The sequence below is a fragment of the Lepidochelys kempii genome, chromosome 5 (assembly GCF_965140285.1).
Source record: "Lepidochelys kempii isolate rLepKem1 chromosome 5, rLepKem1.hap1, whole genome shotgun sequence".
In the NCBI taxonomy this organism is placed as follows: domain Eukaryota; kingdom Metazoa; phylum Chordata; order Testudines; family Cheloniidae; genus Lepidochelys; species Lepidochelys kempii.
The window spans coordinates 119,536,550-119,554,773 of record NC_136384.1 but is presented as its reverse complement, the minus strand read 5'-3'; the positions used below and the strand labels follow the sequence as shown (position 1 = coordinate 119,554,773).

At 44.1% G+C, this 18,224-nt stretch overlaps 1 protein-coding gene across 2 annotated transcripts in view; it reads right to left on the bottom strand.

Annotated features, from left to right (window-relative positions):
* ACO1 (aconitase 1) overlaps positions 1-18,224 on the bottom strand; it is a 49,106-nt gene that overhangs the window by 12,718 nt on the left and 18,164 nt on the right. For both annotated transcript variants that reach the window (XR_012159122.2, XM_073345585.2), the window contains exons 2-13: positions 16,564-16,681; positions 15,804-15,972; positions 13,241-13,378; positions 10,931-11,000; positions 10,639-10,822; positions 8,481-8,620; positions 7,497-7,668; positions 6,869-6,969; positions 5,752-5,868; positions 4,342-4,501; positions 1,038-1,173; positions 286-370 (exon numbers count right to left, since the gene is read on the bottom strand). Coding sequence is in view for 1 of the 2 variants with exons in the window: in XM_073345585.2 (XP_073201686.1) it covers positions 286-370; positions 1,038-1,173; positions 4,342-4,501; positions 5,752-5,868; positions 6,869-6,969; positions 7,497-7,668; positions 8,481-8,620; positions 10,639-10,822; positions 10,931-11,000; positions 13,241-13,378; positions 15,804-15,972; positions 16,564-16,660 (1,569 nt within the window). In the remaining variant the exon portion in view is untranslated. The remainder of the gene's footprint in view (positions 1-285; positions 371-1,037; positions 1,174-4,341; positions 4,502-5,751; positions 5,869-6,868; positions 6,970-7,496; positions 7,669-8,480; positions 8,621-10,638; positions 10,823-10,930; positions 11,001-13,240; positions 13,379-15,803; positions 15,973-16,563; positions 16,682-18,224) is intronic.

Below are 18,224 nucleotides of genomic sequence, written 5' to 3'. Positions count from 1 at the left end.
ACGGGGAGCTTCTTGTGGGCATCACAGACCCACGGCTTTCTACGGCTGCACGACGGGATGATTTAAGTCGGCTTGCCTGCTCTTGTTGCAGCTTGCCATTTTGTTTACAGGGAGGGAGTTCTCATCTGAGTTGAAGAATCACAGCCCTCTCCTGCATGGATCCTGTGGCAACAAGCCCTCGAGATGTATCTCAATCTCTTGACCAAGTGAAATAAATACGTGATTGTGTCTCTGAAAGACCATGCAGTATTCCATGCTGCAGAAGATTTAACAGCAGCTGAGTACCTGAGTGATGGCTTCTGAAACAGGCTCCGGTAGAGGTCCACTGTTCCCAATGCAGGTCATACACCCGTAACCCACCACATCAAACCTACAGACAGTATTAAATATATTAGCGATCACAAGATAGGTATTAATTACTTTTTGATAAAGCAAACGATCAGGCAGTGAAGCTCTGTCCATGAGGAAATGTGTTACAACACAAACTATTCAGTATCGTTTTCTGCTCAGAAAACGGTCTGTGATGGTCATTTGCATTCTTTTGCTGCTCTAAAAAAAAGTGTATCTAGATAGGTGTATAAATTTGTGCACCTAATTTGCACACACAATTGTCATGGGTACAATGTTTTGCATGCAAACAGTCATTAGTGCATGTGATTGCAACACTGCATAATGGAGACCATATGTTTATCATCAGACAAGACCTACAAGTCATAAGTGAGATGCTATTTTAGAACAATTAAATTTAAGAAATGAACCGTCCCCTTGCCTAACAAGTAGTCGTCTTTAGTGAAATAATAGGCCACCTTCTCAGCTGGTATAAGAGTCAGCTGAGTAAATGGTGCTGCCTGGCTTACACACACGAGTATCTACCCCTAAGGGCTCAGCTATGCCTTTCAGACTGTGGACACCCATCATTGTCTTACGTGACATCACTTGCTGCAAATGCTTTGCTTGTACAGTCATTACGTTTGCCAAGGATTATGGGAAATAGGCATCAACGAGCCTTGAGACAGTAAAATGAAAACCCCTCTCACCCTAGCTGAGCAAGGTAAGGCATAACTCCACTCTCCCTCAGATAGTAAGTGACAACCCCACTGCCTGGGGACAAGCTGGTTTTAATGTATGGCTTCACAGACAGACCAGCATCAACAGCTTTCTTAGCAAGCAATCCTGCAAAACACAAAGGGCACCTGTGATTGTTCTTGGCAATGGCACAGTCCACCTGAAAAAAACAAAACCAAAAAATCATCTGACAGCTCCCTTGACTAGCTTGAAACAGAAGAGATTCCATTTCCGGTATTTGATTATTTTGAATCAGCAACCCATGTGCTTAAGTTCCATTGACTCCAAGTGCTTTGATGAACTGTGGTACTGGTTTCTTCCATTTGTAGTGGAAAGCTGTGTGCAGCTACATTCAAAGACACACACACTCACATACTTGGGCAGAATACCAGTATAAGATCAGGCACTTGATTAGTTTAGTAGCTATTTCTATGCATTAAATAAGGGAAGAGGAGCCATAAAACATTCCATATAAGAATCTGGTGAGCCAGGCCTGAAATATCTATTGGCATAAGTTCACCTGGCCCCTTGATGTAAGCAAATAGTCTCACAATGTGTAGCCTGTTTAAGCAGCATTATCTAATTACCTTCTGAGTGTGAACCTTGTTAACAAGAATATATTTACCCGGAGCCTGAATTCTTCTCTTGGATATTTTATTCCTTTTAAACTGTTTGTCTGTGGACAGGCAAATTCAGTGCTCTTGGTACAGAGTTGACAGCTTTGGAGACTGAAGCCTTCCATTTATTCATAGCAGCCCTGCAAGCCGTATCACAGTGCCCACCTCTGTGTCGCTGGGGCAAGAGGACAGCTCAGCATCTCTGAAACCTGTGACCTCTCTGATGAGGGAGCTAACCAAAAGGTGGCTCGTTTTTGCTAGCTGCTGGGGTCAGTTTGGATGATGCAAACAGACCCCCAGCTCATTTCAGAGAACACTAATGGATGAAATTAAGGGCTTGACACCTAAATAAAAAATGGCCCAACTTTCAGAGGTGCTGAGCATTCACAGCATCCAGAGACATCAGTGGGAGCTGCAGTGCTCAGTAACGGAAAATTGGGCTACACTGAAGGGCTCAGATAAAACTACGGCCCAGATTTTTTTAAAGCCATTTAGGCTTTGCAATGCTGAGCACAGCAATGCCTAACTGATGTAGGAGCCGAAATTGTATTTGCAAAAGGGATTGAGGCATGAGTCTAAATGTACTCCCTAAAGCTTAAATCCCTTTGGAAAATGCGATTTAGGCTCCTAAATCAGTTAGACATTGTGACGCTGAGCACAGCATCACCTAAATACCTTTAAAAATCTGGGCCGAAGAGCCTAACATTAGACACCCAGTTTGAAAGTGGCATACATTTAAACACACAAAACTGTTAAAAGAACATTATTAAGGTTGCAAGTCAAACAAACACTCAAAAGTTAGGCAAAAAGAAGAGGCATACTTGTAGCACCTTAGAGGCTAACAAGTTTATTTGAGAATTAAGGTTGCTTGTGCAAATCTTAATTTGGCTCCTATGCACGCATGTATTATGACACAATCTTTATAACTGCACGATCACGTACTATTTTTCCCATATGACCCTTGCCTCATTCAGCACATGGGATGGATGGTGCTCCCTGAATGAGCAGCTACTCAATATTTTGTTTTCTACTTATTGCGAAACGTGTCGCCCCAAGCCTTATTTACTGCACACTGAAAACAATTATTCATTTCCTCATGGGCTTCTCTATGCGCTCATCACTATAATGTCTGAGCTCTCCATAAATATTAGTGAATTTATCTTCAAAACACCCGTTAGGTGCGGGAGAGGTATTATCGCCATTGTAAAGATGAGGAGCTAAGGCAGAGAGAGATTTAGGTCAAACTCATCCACCAATTTTGGGTGCCCAATTTGAGATGCCTAGGACCTGATTTTCCAGCACACTTATAATTATATAGCACTTTATATGTGCAAAGCACAGCTCCCATTGATTCAGTTGCAACTGCGAGTGCTTAGCACCCACAACCAGGTCCTGGAGCAACTACACAAATTACACCCGCTTGCCTGCTCTCTTCATCCTCCACCCTCGCAAGGTTCTGACCTTGAATCTCTTTCCACAACTTCAATCACAGAGGAACTACAGAGCCACCTCTGTGTGCCTTTGGAGGGGAGCCAGAACTGGGTCAAAGTGAGGCCATTCCCCCACCCCTCCACTGGCCTGCAGGTTTTCTGGCACACGCACAAACATGGTTGCCAGCCAAAACTTGGCACAAAGATGAAAAAAAAGAAGAGAAGGAATCAAGAAACTGAAACCAGGAACATGAGTGGGAAGTTCTTCCCTTTTCCTCCAGGACACGTATGGGAGGGTGAGTGTCAGACAGAAGCATCCAATGACTACCAAAGAGTTTAATCATTGCTATCAGAGTACTAGATCTAGAACAAGGAACCTCGGGGACTGAGCAATTCCAATTGAAGATAATGCTGTTCTTGGGACGGCGTACCGTGCAAATTCCAACACGTACACGGGCCCTAGCCTCCAGCTAAAATCCATTACAAAATCACCACTGACTTGAATGGCAGCAGGACTGAAACATACATTATGTAGCCCAGCGGTTCTCAACCAGGGGTCTGGGGCCCCCACACTGGTTTCAGGGGTCCGCCAAGCAGGGCCAATGCTAGACTCGCTGGGCCCCAGGGCAGAAAGCCGAAGGGCCGCTGTGCAGGGCTGAAGCCCAGGGCTTTGAACCCTGCCACCTGGGGCTGAATCCAAAGCCTGAGCGACTTAGCTTTGCGGAACCCCCTCTGGCGTGGGGCCCCAGGCAATCGCCCTGCTTGCTACTCTCTAACGCCGGCCCTGGCTTTTATATGCAGAACAACAGTTGTTGGGGCATTGGTGAGCTCTGGAATTTTTATAGCATCTTGGGGGGAGTTAAGAAAAACAAAGGTTAATCCCCCCTGATCTAGGCTACTGTACAGCCAAAGCAAATTGACACCACCCTTGCTTCGCATCGCCTCAAACGCCTCACCGAGAGGTCAGAGGTAGGTGATAAATGAAACTTACCTCACTTATAGACTTGTCAATGCAAGGGAAAAAAGCCATGTGATTAACAGCCAGAGTTTCCAGGTCTCAGCCCAGATATTGGTACCTGGATTCCTCCTGCTCACTCGAGGGGCTAAATTCAGCTCTGGCATAAAGGGATGGGATTCCTTCCATGTCAATGGGGTTTGATTTTATGAGGTTGTACCCAGACCTAAAACTACATCTGCCTGGAGCGGTTCCTCTGATCAGACACGCTTACCGGCTCCTAACATGACCGAGGGGTTGCTGGTATTAGTACAGCTGGTGATGGCCGCAATCACCACCGAGCCGTGGGTGAGCTCGAAGTCAGAGCCGCTATGAACAAACTTCACGCGATCGCTGTGACGGTCTGGGGCAATACTGAATCCTTTGAACCCTTGCTATAAAGAGGGACAATAAAAACAAAGGGAGAAGATGGTTAGTGTGAGAACTGGGAAAGGGAGACAGAATGGTACCAGAAAACAGCTGTACTTTAAAAGGGGAAGGAAGAGCGTTTGGTGACACAGCGTGTGTTATAGGCTCCTCCTTGTGCCCAAGCCACAGAAGATGAGTGTGTAACAGCTTCAGCACAAGATATAGCAGCTCTTGCTTTTAGCTCTGGAGGTCCCTGCTTCAGTCCCCAGCATGTTAGCCAACATGGCAGCTGTCACATTTGCTTAATTGGGGCCAACCCTACCCGCTCATCCCTTGGGGACAAGGTGGCAGCTGCCTCTTGCGGTGGCACACAGGTGGTCTTTTGCACAGGAAGACAACAGAACTCTTTTAGCCTGCACAGAGGCGCCTGTGTGTCTTGGATCCCAGATGAGACTGTACATCAGCGCACAGCATCAGGATCTAGGAAGCCACCCCACTCCCCAAGCTGAGTCACTCAGGTCAGGCCTGGGATTTTGGCCAGAATGCCCAAGAGTTCATACAATTAGCCTGACTGGTCTGAAGTTTGTGTGAAGATCTAGCTGAATGGATGAAAGAACGAGTCTTAAAAAAAAGGGGAGAGAACTAGCATATCAATACTACGGACTGGGATAGAAAATCTGAATGGCATAGCAAATCTGGAGAGTTTAGCTGGATTTGAAAACCAGAGCATTCTTCATAAGGTATTGGCTTTTACAGGGAATGAGCCTGAGCTGTAAAGTTTAGATCTGGATTCAGGGCTGAGATTCCCCAGAACTTAGGGGTGTTTAGACTTGGGTCCTAATCAAAATCCTAGACGCAGATCTATTAATTGCTGTTTTTAACCGGATGGACTGCAAGAGGCAGTTAGGGTGGTGGTTTTAAGTTTAGTTGGGCAAAAAGCACTTCTGGAAACCTACAGTGAGTCTCAGACTGGTATGTCATTATCAGATTGAGTGACTACTTCAATACTGCAAATGCTTCACTAATGGGTCAGGAGCAGATCCACGGGCCACCCATATTCCAGGACCCGTAACTTGAGAACCACCACTCTAGAATACTTATTCCTTAGCGTGGTCTTCTAGGCTACAGTTGAAAATAACCAGGAAACAACATTCCTGCAAGGTCACACAAAGTGTCCTGAATTGATTGACGCAGACCTGTGTCTCTAATGACTAAGCCCTACAGATAGCTTTTAGAAGACAAACATATTTCCGTTTGCAATGCCACGTGCCCTTACCTTGGCTCCCAGGCAGGTCTCAAAGTCCTTCTTCATTTCTGACACAGCTACTTTGTCCTGAGGTCTTTTGGGCCCACTACAGCAAGGCACGACGGTATGCAGATCCAGCTCCACAACCTGTTCAACAGGAGGAACAGTGCAGCTCAATAAGCTACTGCCAAGGATCGAGCCAAATAATGCAGGATACATCGCTCTCAAGGACACTGGGGTCCCAATGCAGCAATGCTCAACACAAGGAGTTCCACTGACTACTTATGCACTTAAGAACCTGACTGAATCAGTGCCTTAAACTCTCTTCTGACAGCATGAGGCCTAACGCATTTAAGGGCAAAATTCCTCAAAGCCATTTGTAGCGAGTTACAAACTCAGATACTGTTAGCTCCCAAGGAAAAAATTTCACAGCCACCTCAAGTCCCCATTTTCAAAAGTGACTTAGGCACATAGGAGCCTAAGTCTCATTGACTTTCAAAATAAAGCCAATACGATACATGTCTAAGTCACTTTTGAAAACAAACAGATCTGAGGTGGTTTGAAAATTTACCCCCACCCTCACAATCAAGACAAATCCTAGCATCAGGAAGCATTCTGGGAAATCCTAGCAAAGGGGTAGCATACAAGCAGCCTCTTGCCCACCATTTTGATAGTTGGTTTATAGGTGAAGTCGTGCACTTAGGGAAAATTTACAAGATTTCAGAGAGGATCAAATCCCTTTAATCTTGCCTTGTTTGCTAACTATTAAGAGATACTTGGGGGCAAGTTCTGTCCTTATTTAAATCCATGCCACCCTATTATAAATCAACAGGGTTGAGATTGCTGGACACAGTGAGACCCTGCATTTCCCTCAGGTGTTCTGTGTGGTCTAATGCCATTACATGAGGCTGCCTCAAATGCTGGCTTACACAGTCACGGAATGGACCAGGGCGTGCTTTGGGAAAGGGATTACAAAAATCAGAGTCATGTTAATTTTTTCCTTGCTGTGTGAAAATTCCTCTTTAAAAAAAGATGAAACAGAGAACAACAAAAATAAATAAAATGAAAGAGGAGAGCGAAGGGGTGTACATGTAGGAGAGAAATAAAGGAAGGAAGGTACAAGATTAAATGATGATCAGGACTCTACCTGGGTAAAATCTGGATCCTGAGCGGAGTTATTGAAATCTCTAAACATCCCCACAGCCAGAAGATAATTCTTTATGTGCTTAATTTTTTCTTCATCACGACCTAAAATGAAATCCAGACATAGCTAAATAAGAACAGTCAAGACAAAGATATTGGGGCATTTTAAGAATGCAGAACAGGGCCTTGAATGGGATAGATTGTATTACATCAACTTCATGTTTAACTAGAAAAGCAGGAAGAGAAAAGTCACTGGATCTTTAATGATCTCAGTCCCAGTTAACTGGGACTGTTAGTTGTATTCCAAGGTTGGAGTTGAACTCTTGACGTTTTCTAAGCAGAAACTTTCATACGCTGGAGTTCATAAGGGCTCAACCCTGAGAAACACAGTAGCTCATATATATTATGTAAAATGGATCCTTTGCAGAGCCCAAGGTTAAGGTTTAGGAAGGTGCTAGGACCAAATGCATGGCACCATGGGTCTCATTCTGATCTCTCTCATACCAGCGAGATTCTGAAGTAATTCCATTCTGGTCAATGGAGTTACACCAGAATCAGGCCCTGTACCACGAGCTGTCAGAGCCTAGGTTTATAATCTGGATCTTCAAGTTCTGGCCTCTTTTTGCACTTACCCGTTTGGATCAGGTACCTGATGCTGACTTCATCAACTGGGAAGAAGGCTGCAGTTGCTCCATATTCAGGGCACATATTGGCAATGGTGGCTCGATCAGCAATTGACAGCTGGGCTACACCAGGCCCAAAGAATTCCACGAATTGACCCACCACCCCAACCTGGCGAAGATGCTGTAATACATGAACCAACAGAGGTACTCAAAGGCCATTTCTAATCTTCAGAATGCTGACTGTATAAGCCTTATGCACTGGAGACAGTTCAGGCCTATGCGGTTCAGCTGCAGTCAAGAAGCCACGCTTCCTCAAAGTTCTGGTCCATTTGGGAGCAGGGTTTTGTTCAGTGTGTAACAGAGCTTCAAAACTCAATGCTAAACATGCCATACGTACACGGTTCTGCTACCGCTGCAGGCAATGGCAAAACTTTCCTATTAGCATCAATGGGAGTCTCAAAACCTGACCATGACAACCACAAGGATTGTAGGAGCCCTGGGAGTTCCAGTTCTTCCTGTCTCATCCAACCAGATCATAGAGTATTAGGGTTGGAAGAGACCTCACCTAGTCCAACCCCCTGCTCAAAGCAGGACCAACCCCCAATTAAATCATCCCAGCCAGGGCTTTGTCAAGCCGGGCCTTAAAAACCTTTAAGAAAGGAGATGCCACCACCTCCCTAGGTAACCCATTCCAGTGCTTCACCACCCTCCTCGTGAAATAGGCGGGGGGAGGGGAGGAAGCAGAATTGGCCCACCCCATCTGAGGTGCAGCTGATCAGCAGGCAAGAGGGAAGAAGCTGCAGAGCTAGCTGCAGCCCAAGCTGCAGCCCAGGCCCAGCATAGTTGGGTCTCAGAGGATGAAATCAAGATGACAGCCCCAGAGACGGGACTCCTAAGGCTGCTGTATGCAGCTACTCTAAGATCACACCATGCACACACGTGCCACACTGTGGCCCATTGTAAGAAATCCCCCATGGCACAGATGTCAGTTACCTTGGTAACGGTGAGCACTATGTCTGTGGATGTTACCAGGGGATGAGGATTTCCCATCAGCTTGTAACCAATCACTTTAGGAAGCACCATGCTGATTGGCTGGCCCAGCATCACCGCTTCTGCTTCAATGCCACCAACGCCTGAATCCAATTGGCAAGACAAAAGTAGAATTTTTTTTTTTAGATGAGGCAATGCAGGCTGAAAGTTAACGAACCAGTGAAATAATGTTACTACAAATAACGGAAAAGAAGTCACCACACAGCAGGGCTTGGATTGAGCTGGTCCGAGGGGACATTTCTTAGATGTTCTTATGCTGTTCTAAGATTTTGTTTAAAAAAGAAAGTTTCTAGCCCTTGGGGGCTCACTTTCATTTGGAAATTGAATCATGTTTAAAGCCAGTCAAGTTTGCGGACATGAGACTGACTGGTCAGTGCAGACAGGCACATAGAATCATAGATCAGGGTTGGAAGGGACCTCAGGAGGTCATCTAGTCCAACCCCCTGCTCAAAGCAGGGCCAATCCCCATTTTTTCCCCCAGATCCCTAAATGGCCCCCTCAAGGATTTAACTCACAACCCTGGGTTTAGCAGGCCAATGCTTAAACCCCTGAGCTATCCCTCCGCTCAACACTGGGATAGCGAGTCCTGAGTAAATGCTGGTTGAGAAGAGTTGGTCCATGCCTGCTGAGCACAACTGAGCCTTTTCTGCACTGACCAGTCAGCATTTTATTATTTTAGTTCCTTCCCCCTAGCACCCGAGTCATGGACCAGGACCCATTGTGCTAGGCGCTGTACAAACACAGAACAAAAAGATGGCCCATGCCTCAAAGAGCTTCCAATATAAGTGCAAGCCAAGAGTCAACAGATGGATACAGGCAGATGGGGGAGTACCAGGAAACAGCGAGACAATATTGGTGACAGGCACTGGTCACAGCCCACCAGCAGCCTGACCACTGTCAAGCTGCCAACTAGTTTGACTGTTTTTCAACTCTATTTGTAACAGTTTCCTTGTGAAGATGAGGCCATGGTTATAAATAGATTCTTTATTATTTGTATTTCACTAGCACTAGAAACCCCAGTCACGGACCAGGACCCTAAAAACACAGAACAAAAAGACGGTCCCCATGCCCCCAAAGAACTTACAATCCAAGTAACGTGAGCAGATGCAGTGCTGTATTACCAAGGCTGCAGATACAGAAATTTCTTATATACAGATTTTAATCTATAGCACTATGTAAAGTAGATACAAATATTATGACTTACACTGTGTGTGACTGAAAACTTTATGAGCGTCTTTGTAAGCAATCAGCATTTTTGTCAGCTCTTTGAGACCAGGACACTTTGTTCTGTGTTTGTACAGAGCCTAGTATGCTGGTTGATGGAATCCTGGTCAACAGAGGGACTCGTAGGTGCTTTCACAATAAACATGACGAATCACTGCAGTATTCCCCGGGTATTCTTTATACTAGGTATAGGGATGACTACAAAATACTTCGGTTAGACTATCTACTTATGCAGATAAAATTTCAAAGCTTCTATTGTCTACCATTGGCTAGGAACATATTTCTGTTTGTTATTCTGGCAAGCACTGTCCCATTATTGTCCAAGCAAAGAACATCTGGTACTAGAATACTGGCAAAGACTGATCAAACCTTGTTTTGATGTACCTCATCCCCTCTCATCAGTACTGTCTTTGAATCAGAGTCTTTGATCCAAAACTGCTTTTATAGTTACTGTCACTAGGCAAACATTTTCAAAAGCATCTAAGTGATTTTAGACTCATGGGTCCCAGTGAAACTTTCAATGGGACTTAGGCTCCCAAATCATTTAGATGCTCTTGAAAATTTTACATCCCTTTCCCCCACCACTACCCAGGGACATTTTAAACCCACAATAAAAGAATATTTATTTAAAAATAAAAGCACACACAAATCCCCTACAACCTGACACATGACTGAAATGTGATTTGTTGTCTATTACTCTTACAAACATTGGGTATGGAATAGGAAATCAGGTTACAAAATCCTGATTTATAGGGTCATTTGAACTGGACACAGAAAAGGGAGTTTGTTGTACTTAGTCATTTTATTTTATATGTGATTTGATAGGAACACAAGCCATAATATAACCGAACAGTTCATAAAACTTCAGTGCACTTACCCCAGCCCAGCACTCCCAGACCATCAATCATTGTAGTGTGTGAATCAGTGCCTACCAAGCTGTCTGGATAATAGTACCCATTCTGATCAAACACCACTCTTGCCAAGTATTCTAAATTCACTTGGTGGACAATTCCCGAGCCGGGAGGAATAATCTTCATGTTGTGGAAAGCTTGGGAGCCCCACTGAAACACAATGAATAAGAGCCCCAAATATTAAATACACAGGAACAGTGAAAGAGTGTTGATTCATCCCATCTTGCAACATGTAAAGAGGAGAAATTCTTCCCATACCTTTAAGAATTCAAATCTTTCTTTGTTCCTTTCAAACTCCAGCTCCTGATTCTTCTGCAAACTGTCCGACCTGCCGGTGAAATAAATGAACAACAAAGCTATAAGTCTCCAACCGAATTTAGTGTGTGGTCTGGTGTGTGCGTATAGTGAAAGAGAAAACAGAAGAGCGCTTGTAGCTCATAATGCCGATCAGTTTTATATGTTTCCAGCAATTGCAGCTGTGAGCTAAAGGCAAATGATCAAAGGGGCTTAACAAGTCTCAACAGGAATACCTATCATCTGGCTCAAACGTTAATCCCATACAGAATGTAGGCATTACATCTGCAATTTGATAAAGTCTGGCCTACGTCTTAAAGCAACGGAAAGTTTTCCAAACCTAAATGATACGCGAGCTGCATAGCAGTAAAGGAAGCTGATGTCAGTAATTGTGATTGAACATATGCGGATACCGATCTGGAACGTACACCACAGTTCAAGCCTGTACTCCTAAAAAAATATATGAAACAACTGTACGTAAACATAAAATCCCTAAGAAGTGATTACTTTTGGAGCAGGGACACTTCTATACTCTCTGAGCCATGCAGCACACTGTGGTCACTGTGAAAGAACTAAACAGCAATGATAGCTGGTCAGCAAAATGTATTTATTTATTTTGAGAAATTTGTCCATCTAAAATGGGATTTCATCAAAAATTATTTTTTGTGAAACCCTATTTTTCACTGAAAATATTGTGCTTTTGTAAAAAACGAGAACCACGTATATTTCTGTTTTTCAATGACATTGACAAAGAATTCTCACAGGGAAACATATTTCCCCCGACCCCAACCAGCTCTCATAAGAAACAGAGATTCAAATGAAATGGAGGAAGAGCATGTTTAAACAGATCAGTACCAACATGTACATATACTCCAGAGACATTTAATTTCAAACTGAAATCCATTCCTGACCTTTTCTCAGAGATATTTTAAGACTGCGGTTTAAAAGTTAACGAGGAGCAGATCTCAGACAAATGATCCAACTCAAGATCTAGGGGGGAAAAAACTGGACAAACTGCTGAGCTTTTTAGTTAGCTGGTTCACTGCCAATGGAGGTTTGCATCCATGTGGCTTTTGAGGTTTAAAATAACCTGCTTTTCTAAGAATCACATGGAGGGAATTTTTTTAAAATAAATAAATAAATCAATCCATCAAGAGGCTTATTTCCACATATAGGATCAAAATCTTTATTTAAAAACAAAACAAAACAAAAACAATCCGAGATGGGACACTAGATGGGGAGGGCACGGAGTTACTACAGAGAATTCTTAACCAGGTATCTGCCGGGCAAGTCCTGACCACATGCTCAGGATCTAAGATCTAACTGACTGCCATATTTGGGGTCAGGAAGGACTCTTCCGCCAAGTCAGACTGGCAGAGATCCCGGGGAGGGGGTTGCCTTCTCTGCAGCATGGAGCATGGGACACTTGCAGGTTTAAACTAGTGTAAATGGTGAATTCTCTGTAACTTGAAGTCTTTAAAACCATGATTTGAGGACTTCAGTAACTCAGTTAGAGGTTTGGGGTCTATTTCAGGAGTGGGTGGGTAAGCTTCTGCGGCCTGCAACATGCAGGAGGTCAGACTAGATGATCACAATGTTCCCTTTTGACCTTCAAGTCTGAGACTGCTCTTAGATGCTAAGATTTCCTTCCCTTTTTGTATTGTTTTCATTTAAGTGAGCAGTTGTAATATTATTTCCTATTGAGAGTAACAAAGATGGAATAAGTTACTGGGTAAGGCAACTGGAGTACAATGAATTTAAGGAGTTTGGAAAACAGAAGAGAACTAAGGGATGACATGAGAAAGCAGAACGATATCACGAGGTTCAGCTAGGACATGCAGGATGGTAGGTAAGTTTCTAAGATCCCGATGCTGCAATGAGCTCTGTGCAGATGGACCCCTCCGACTGTTCAGAGTCCCATTGATTTCAGTGAGGCTCTGTACAGGTGCAAAGGAGCTCACTACAGGATTGGAGATTAAGTATTCTAGAGTTTCCAGTTCGCTGTTCCTTCCTTCCCCACTACATAAAAACACTGCTGTGTGCTTCTTCACCAAGGCAGCGATGAGCTAACTACCCCATTCTCAGAACTGTGCCAACACAGCCCAGTGTAGTAAACGGTCTCATTTAATCAGTCTTTAGCTTCTACAATGCTAGGGGACAAATCCTCAGTTTGCATAACGCAGTGTAACTCCACTGTGGACCTATGCTAATTAACGCCAGCTGCCCCTGGCTTCCTAGCAAGCATGGAAAAGAAGGTCTGCTTTATTTCCTTACCTCCTGTTAAAATCCACCTGGATGGAATGATCAATTACTAGATCAGCAGGACAGATGGGATTAATTTTTTCAGGGTCTCCACCCAGTTTCTTCACAGCATCACGCATTGCTGCAAAGTCAACCACTGCAGGTACGCCACTGAAATGAGAGAATTAAGCGAACTGAGGGGACAGAGCCCAGATCCTCACGCATAGCCAGCCAATGCCACACTGCCACCAGATTCTGTCTCGAAAGCCAACACTGGAATCACCACTCCATTGCAGTGGGACACAGAACCGGGGTGGGAGAAAGAACAAAGCCACATTTGGCTTCATCAGTGCAGAACACTTGGGTGGAAACGCATAAGGTGACAAAGGGAGGTGGTTGTGCAGCTTGGGCACTGGACTGGGAGACATGAGACCTGGATACAATCTCTGTGATCTTGGGCAAGTTACTCTTCCTTGCTCTGTGCCTCTGCTTCCCGTCTGTAAAATGGGGATAATACTACCACTTTTCTCCTACTAGCTGTGTGTACAGTGCCTAGCCCAATGGGGCTCTGATCATGGTTAGGCCTTCTAGGAACTAATGGATTATAGATCACGTTAATATGAGTCGGTAGGAACATCATCAGCTTTTGACTTGCAAGCTGAACAAAGGTGACCCAGAATCCATGAGAGTGAGTGTGACTATGGAACCCCTATGGGAGTGAACAGGCTGGCTTTCTGGAGTAGAACTGCACTGACTGGCAATCAGGAGAGCACTGAAGGGAAGAATAACAAAGCCCCCCACCCACTGTGCCACCAAGTTCTTGAACTTGACTTAACAAATGCCCCCAAACCAACCACCCACATGCTTCACACTCCGTAAGTATCTCTGTTAGGCTGTTAGCCAGAAGTCACATTTTCACCTCTGGTAACAAGACTTTGTAGCAGTCCTATAAGCCTGGTTGCTCCAAGAACTGACATGACAACAAACAACAGACCTTCCTCTAGGTATACAGTAGTGTCTCTTCAGAGCATCTGGCAGTCAGTGTCATGTTCTAACCATGAGACCATAAGTTTCCATGTTTGCCTTTGCAGAATGGATGGAAAGCTGGTGGTCCTTCACAGATGGTACATTTTGGCATTTCCAAGGTTACCCTAGCCACCACTGCTCACCAGGGGCATTTTATGTAGCACTCAGCACTTCACTTTTAGACTGCTACTTTCTGGGAAACATCCTCACATAACAAAACATTAATTCTGCAGGGAGTCGAGTGTACATAGTGTCCAGTGATGTGGTCATGGGCATTCAGGACCATTTAGGATTAGACTCTGAGTGTACTTCCTGAAATAGCAGCCCAGAAGAGAGAGACCATTTTAGAGTTCAAAGTGCAACAAGCGAAGATGTTCTTTGCTGCAAAGGACTAAAAATAATCAGCCTATAATGTTATAGAAGACTTGTGTGTAAGAAAAACAGTGCAGATTATTAAATACAACAGGGTCAGCACAGGGAATAGGGTAAGGACTTGGTTGGAGTTTTGTCTGCAAACATTTAGGATTGCAAAGAAGAAAAGCCAACACAGCTCAGGTTTATATTCTGGCAGTCACTCTGATCTACAAAAATATGCATCTGAACGTAGTGAGTGTGATGTACAGTGTGTGCATGTCAACTTCCCCAGACTATACGTACAGCAAAGAAAGCAACTGATATTATGCGCTAACTGCATTATTGGTTGATACAGAAGAGAAATAGAGCAGTTATTTGCAACACTATGGGGGATTGAGGGAGTGACACCAGAACACATGCATTTTATGTATCCAGAGGCATTCAAGGTGAATTACAGAATGCACAGGGCTGAAAATCAAGAACCCTCAAAATTCTAATCCTGAACTAGCAATTTACTCTCTATGGGGCCTTGTGCCAAGAGCCAGATTTTCAGTACAGCTCACTCCCATTTAGGCACCGATACAAGGGCTAATCTTTTCAAGAAAGCTCAGCACTCAGCAGCTTCCACCGTGACACTTGTGGACAGATTTTAGAAGAGATCAGCAGCGACCCTGGACATTTATTTAGGTGTCTAAATGGGAACTGAGCTCTTTAGAAAGTATAGCTCAACCTCTCTGCACTTCACTGTCTCCACCTGTAAAGCGGTCAGCATACCTATCACCTCTCGGGATGTGAGCCAGTTAGGACCCCAATGCTGTTCCCAACAGAGGCAATGACAATTTTGCCACGGACTTCAAAAGCGGAACATGATTGAGCCCTCAGTTCCTGTGATGCATTTTGGAGAATGCCAGGCAATACACTATTTGCTAGGGTGAGAAATGGAATGAATCTGTTGTCCAGTAATGTGGAGAACGCCAAGGTTGTGCCACATTCCCTCTTATCACCTGGGTCCGAGGTTCAAAGGACAGTGGACTTTTGATGGAGTACTTTTAAAATGACCACGGTTTGCTTAAAGGAGCTCTGTCAACTTGACATCCAGTATGTTTAGAATAACGTGGCACCGCATCCACCCTCCACTCCCCTCTGCTTTGCCCACTGCGAATGGTTGTGGTTTTTAAAAGCCCATTTTCCTAGTTTTAGGAAGCATTTGACTCACGTTAAATCCTGCAGAATAACTCGTGCAGGATTAAATGGCACTTCAACATTCTTGCTCTGCATCACATGCCAGTCGAGAATATTCTCAACATCTTCCTTCTTCACTAGGAACTCATCACAGTTGCGGATGGCTGCCTCCAGGAGGACCCTGATAGAAAATGGCAAACGTCCTGGGGGGAAGAGACAGAAAGCAGATTGGTTTACACCTTTGGAGATGAAGTTTCCAGATATCTGGGCATGGCTGTGTCCTTTCCCTTTTTGGGTAGCAAAGTTCTGGCTCCCCTGAAGTCAAAGGGAGTCTTGACATTGACTAGAATGGGGCCAGGATTTCACATATCATCTTTATTTGTGGCATACATCTTGCAATCACACACTCCTATCAAGTCCATCACATTATCAAGGCAGCATGGATGAAACTCGTCTTCCACTGATCTGGCTAGACCTTCATGCCCTGCCCAGAGGATACCCCTCACCTGTAGGAAGCACTCAACTACCACATAAAATGACCAATGTGCAGTCCAAGTTTAGAAAAAAAGATCATCATCATAGCAGGAAATTAAATAAGCCTAGATGCTAGTACCCAAAAAACATGATTAGAAATTGATCTTCAAGGAATAGCTTTTAAATTTGTACCCATGTTTCTGTGCCCGCAAATCAAGTATCATCTAGAACTGCAGAGCCTTCCCACAGTCATTTTCAATGCCCACCGCAGCCTGAGTACACACGTCTCAGGCAGTTCCTTCTGAATGCTGCCAACATACCGTATCTCGCATCTCCCAATTTGTTCAGATTGAAGAACTTCTTTGCAGGCTGGTTGGAGTCTAGTGGCTCTGCAATCCATGCAAAAGGGTTGCTCATGATTAAAGCCCCTGTGTGTCACTGAAAGCACAAAAGAAAATCATGTCAGCTGCCCCAGAGGTAAATTCTGTATCAGCTGGAGCATATACTTCACAATATACATTAAACACACACACAATTCTCTTGTGACTCCTCTGCAGTCATTATTATAGGAGTCTTGTGAAGATTATGAACTGATTTCCACAGGGCTCAGAAGCCTACATTTAAAGCACTGTGGGTGTTACAATGTTTACATGGTGACTATCTCCAGACAGACTTTGTGCCTTTCTGCTTTGCTAATCACACAGAGGTTGCAGAGCCATTTCTTCAGTGAAAACTGCCAAGTCTGAAGTAACAGGTGCCCCTCCCTTGCACACAAACAAAAACATCTACACTGAGACAGACAGAACCTACTAAAAACAACTGATCCCCTGAAAATACTTTCAGAGGTACAAAGCACCCACACCTCTTGTTGACTTTACTGGGAGCTGTGGGTACTTTCCACCTCTGGAGGGCAGAGAATCAACAATCTGGCCTCAGGGTAAAGAGTTTTTCCGTTTAACACCCACCAGAAGTGGGGATTTTTGTCCATTATATAGCGGCCTGACAGACAGAGCACTTGACTGGGACTCAGAAGACTTGGATTCTATTCCCAGGTCTGCCACTGGCCTGCTGTGTGCCCTTAAGCAAGTTACTTTACTGCCGCATACCTCAGTTTCCCCATCTATAAAATCAGGATAATGATACCCACCTCCTTTGTAAAGCACAAGAGACAGGTACTATTAATATTAACAATAATAATAATAATACAGGGCCATGTTGTGCACACCCCAATCACAGTAGTGAGATTACTATCCAAATAGTTCAGTTGATTTTACTGGCTCTACCTGGCTCAGTAATGAGTTCACAATCTGTCCCGCAGTGTTTTCAGACTATTCAGACATCAGTCACACCTCTCAGTTTTAATGCTTATAATTAAAGCTAAGTGTGTGGGTGGAGAGGAGAGGCGCAGAGGGATTTTAGTTTGGTTAGTGAAGCGGGAAAGGCTTGTAGAAGTCTATGATTTATGTTTATGCGGAACTGCAAATAAGATACAACCGCACGAGACGGCAAAAGGTGCCAAGCAGAGAGAATGCACTGTTTACTTAAGGTAACAATGCAGAAAAGAGAAAACAAAAACAAACCACAACTCACTCCATCCCACACATTCACCTCTGGGAACGCACACAAGAGCCTGTCTTATTTAGGAGAATGAATGATGCATTGACACTTTGCACCCACAAAAATATCAAATATTAAATATAAAAATATCAAGTTCATATTATTTGCAATTGCTGCATAAATTGAGTTGTTATCCCTACATTTTCATAACATGAGAGCAGGAATCACTTCCGTTCTTGTCTACACAGACATCTCTAAATTCCCTTAAGACACTAATTGAGGTTTTGAACTTGGATTCTTCAAGTGAATGGGCTCATATCACACACACACACACATACACACCCTCTCCAGCTCATTTGGATCTTCTACTTGTTACTTTACAAAGTGACTGTTCTTCCCAGTCTTGCAGTTATGAACCACTCAC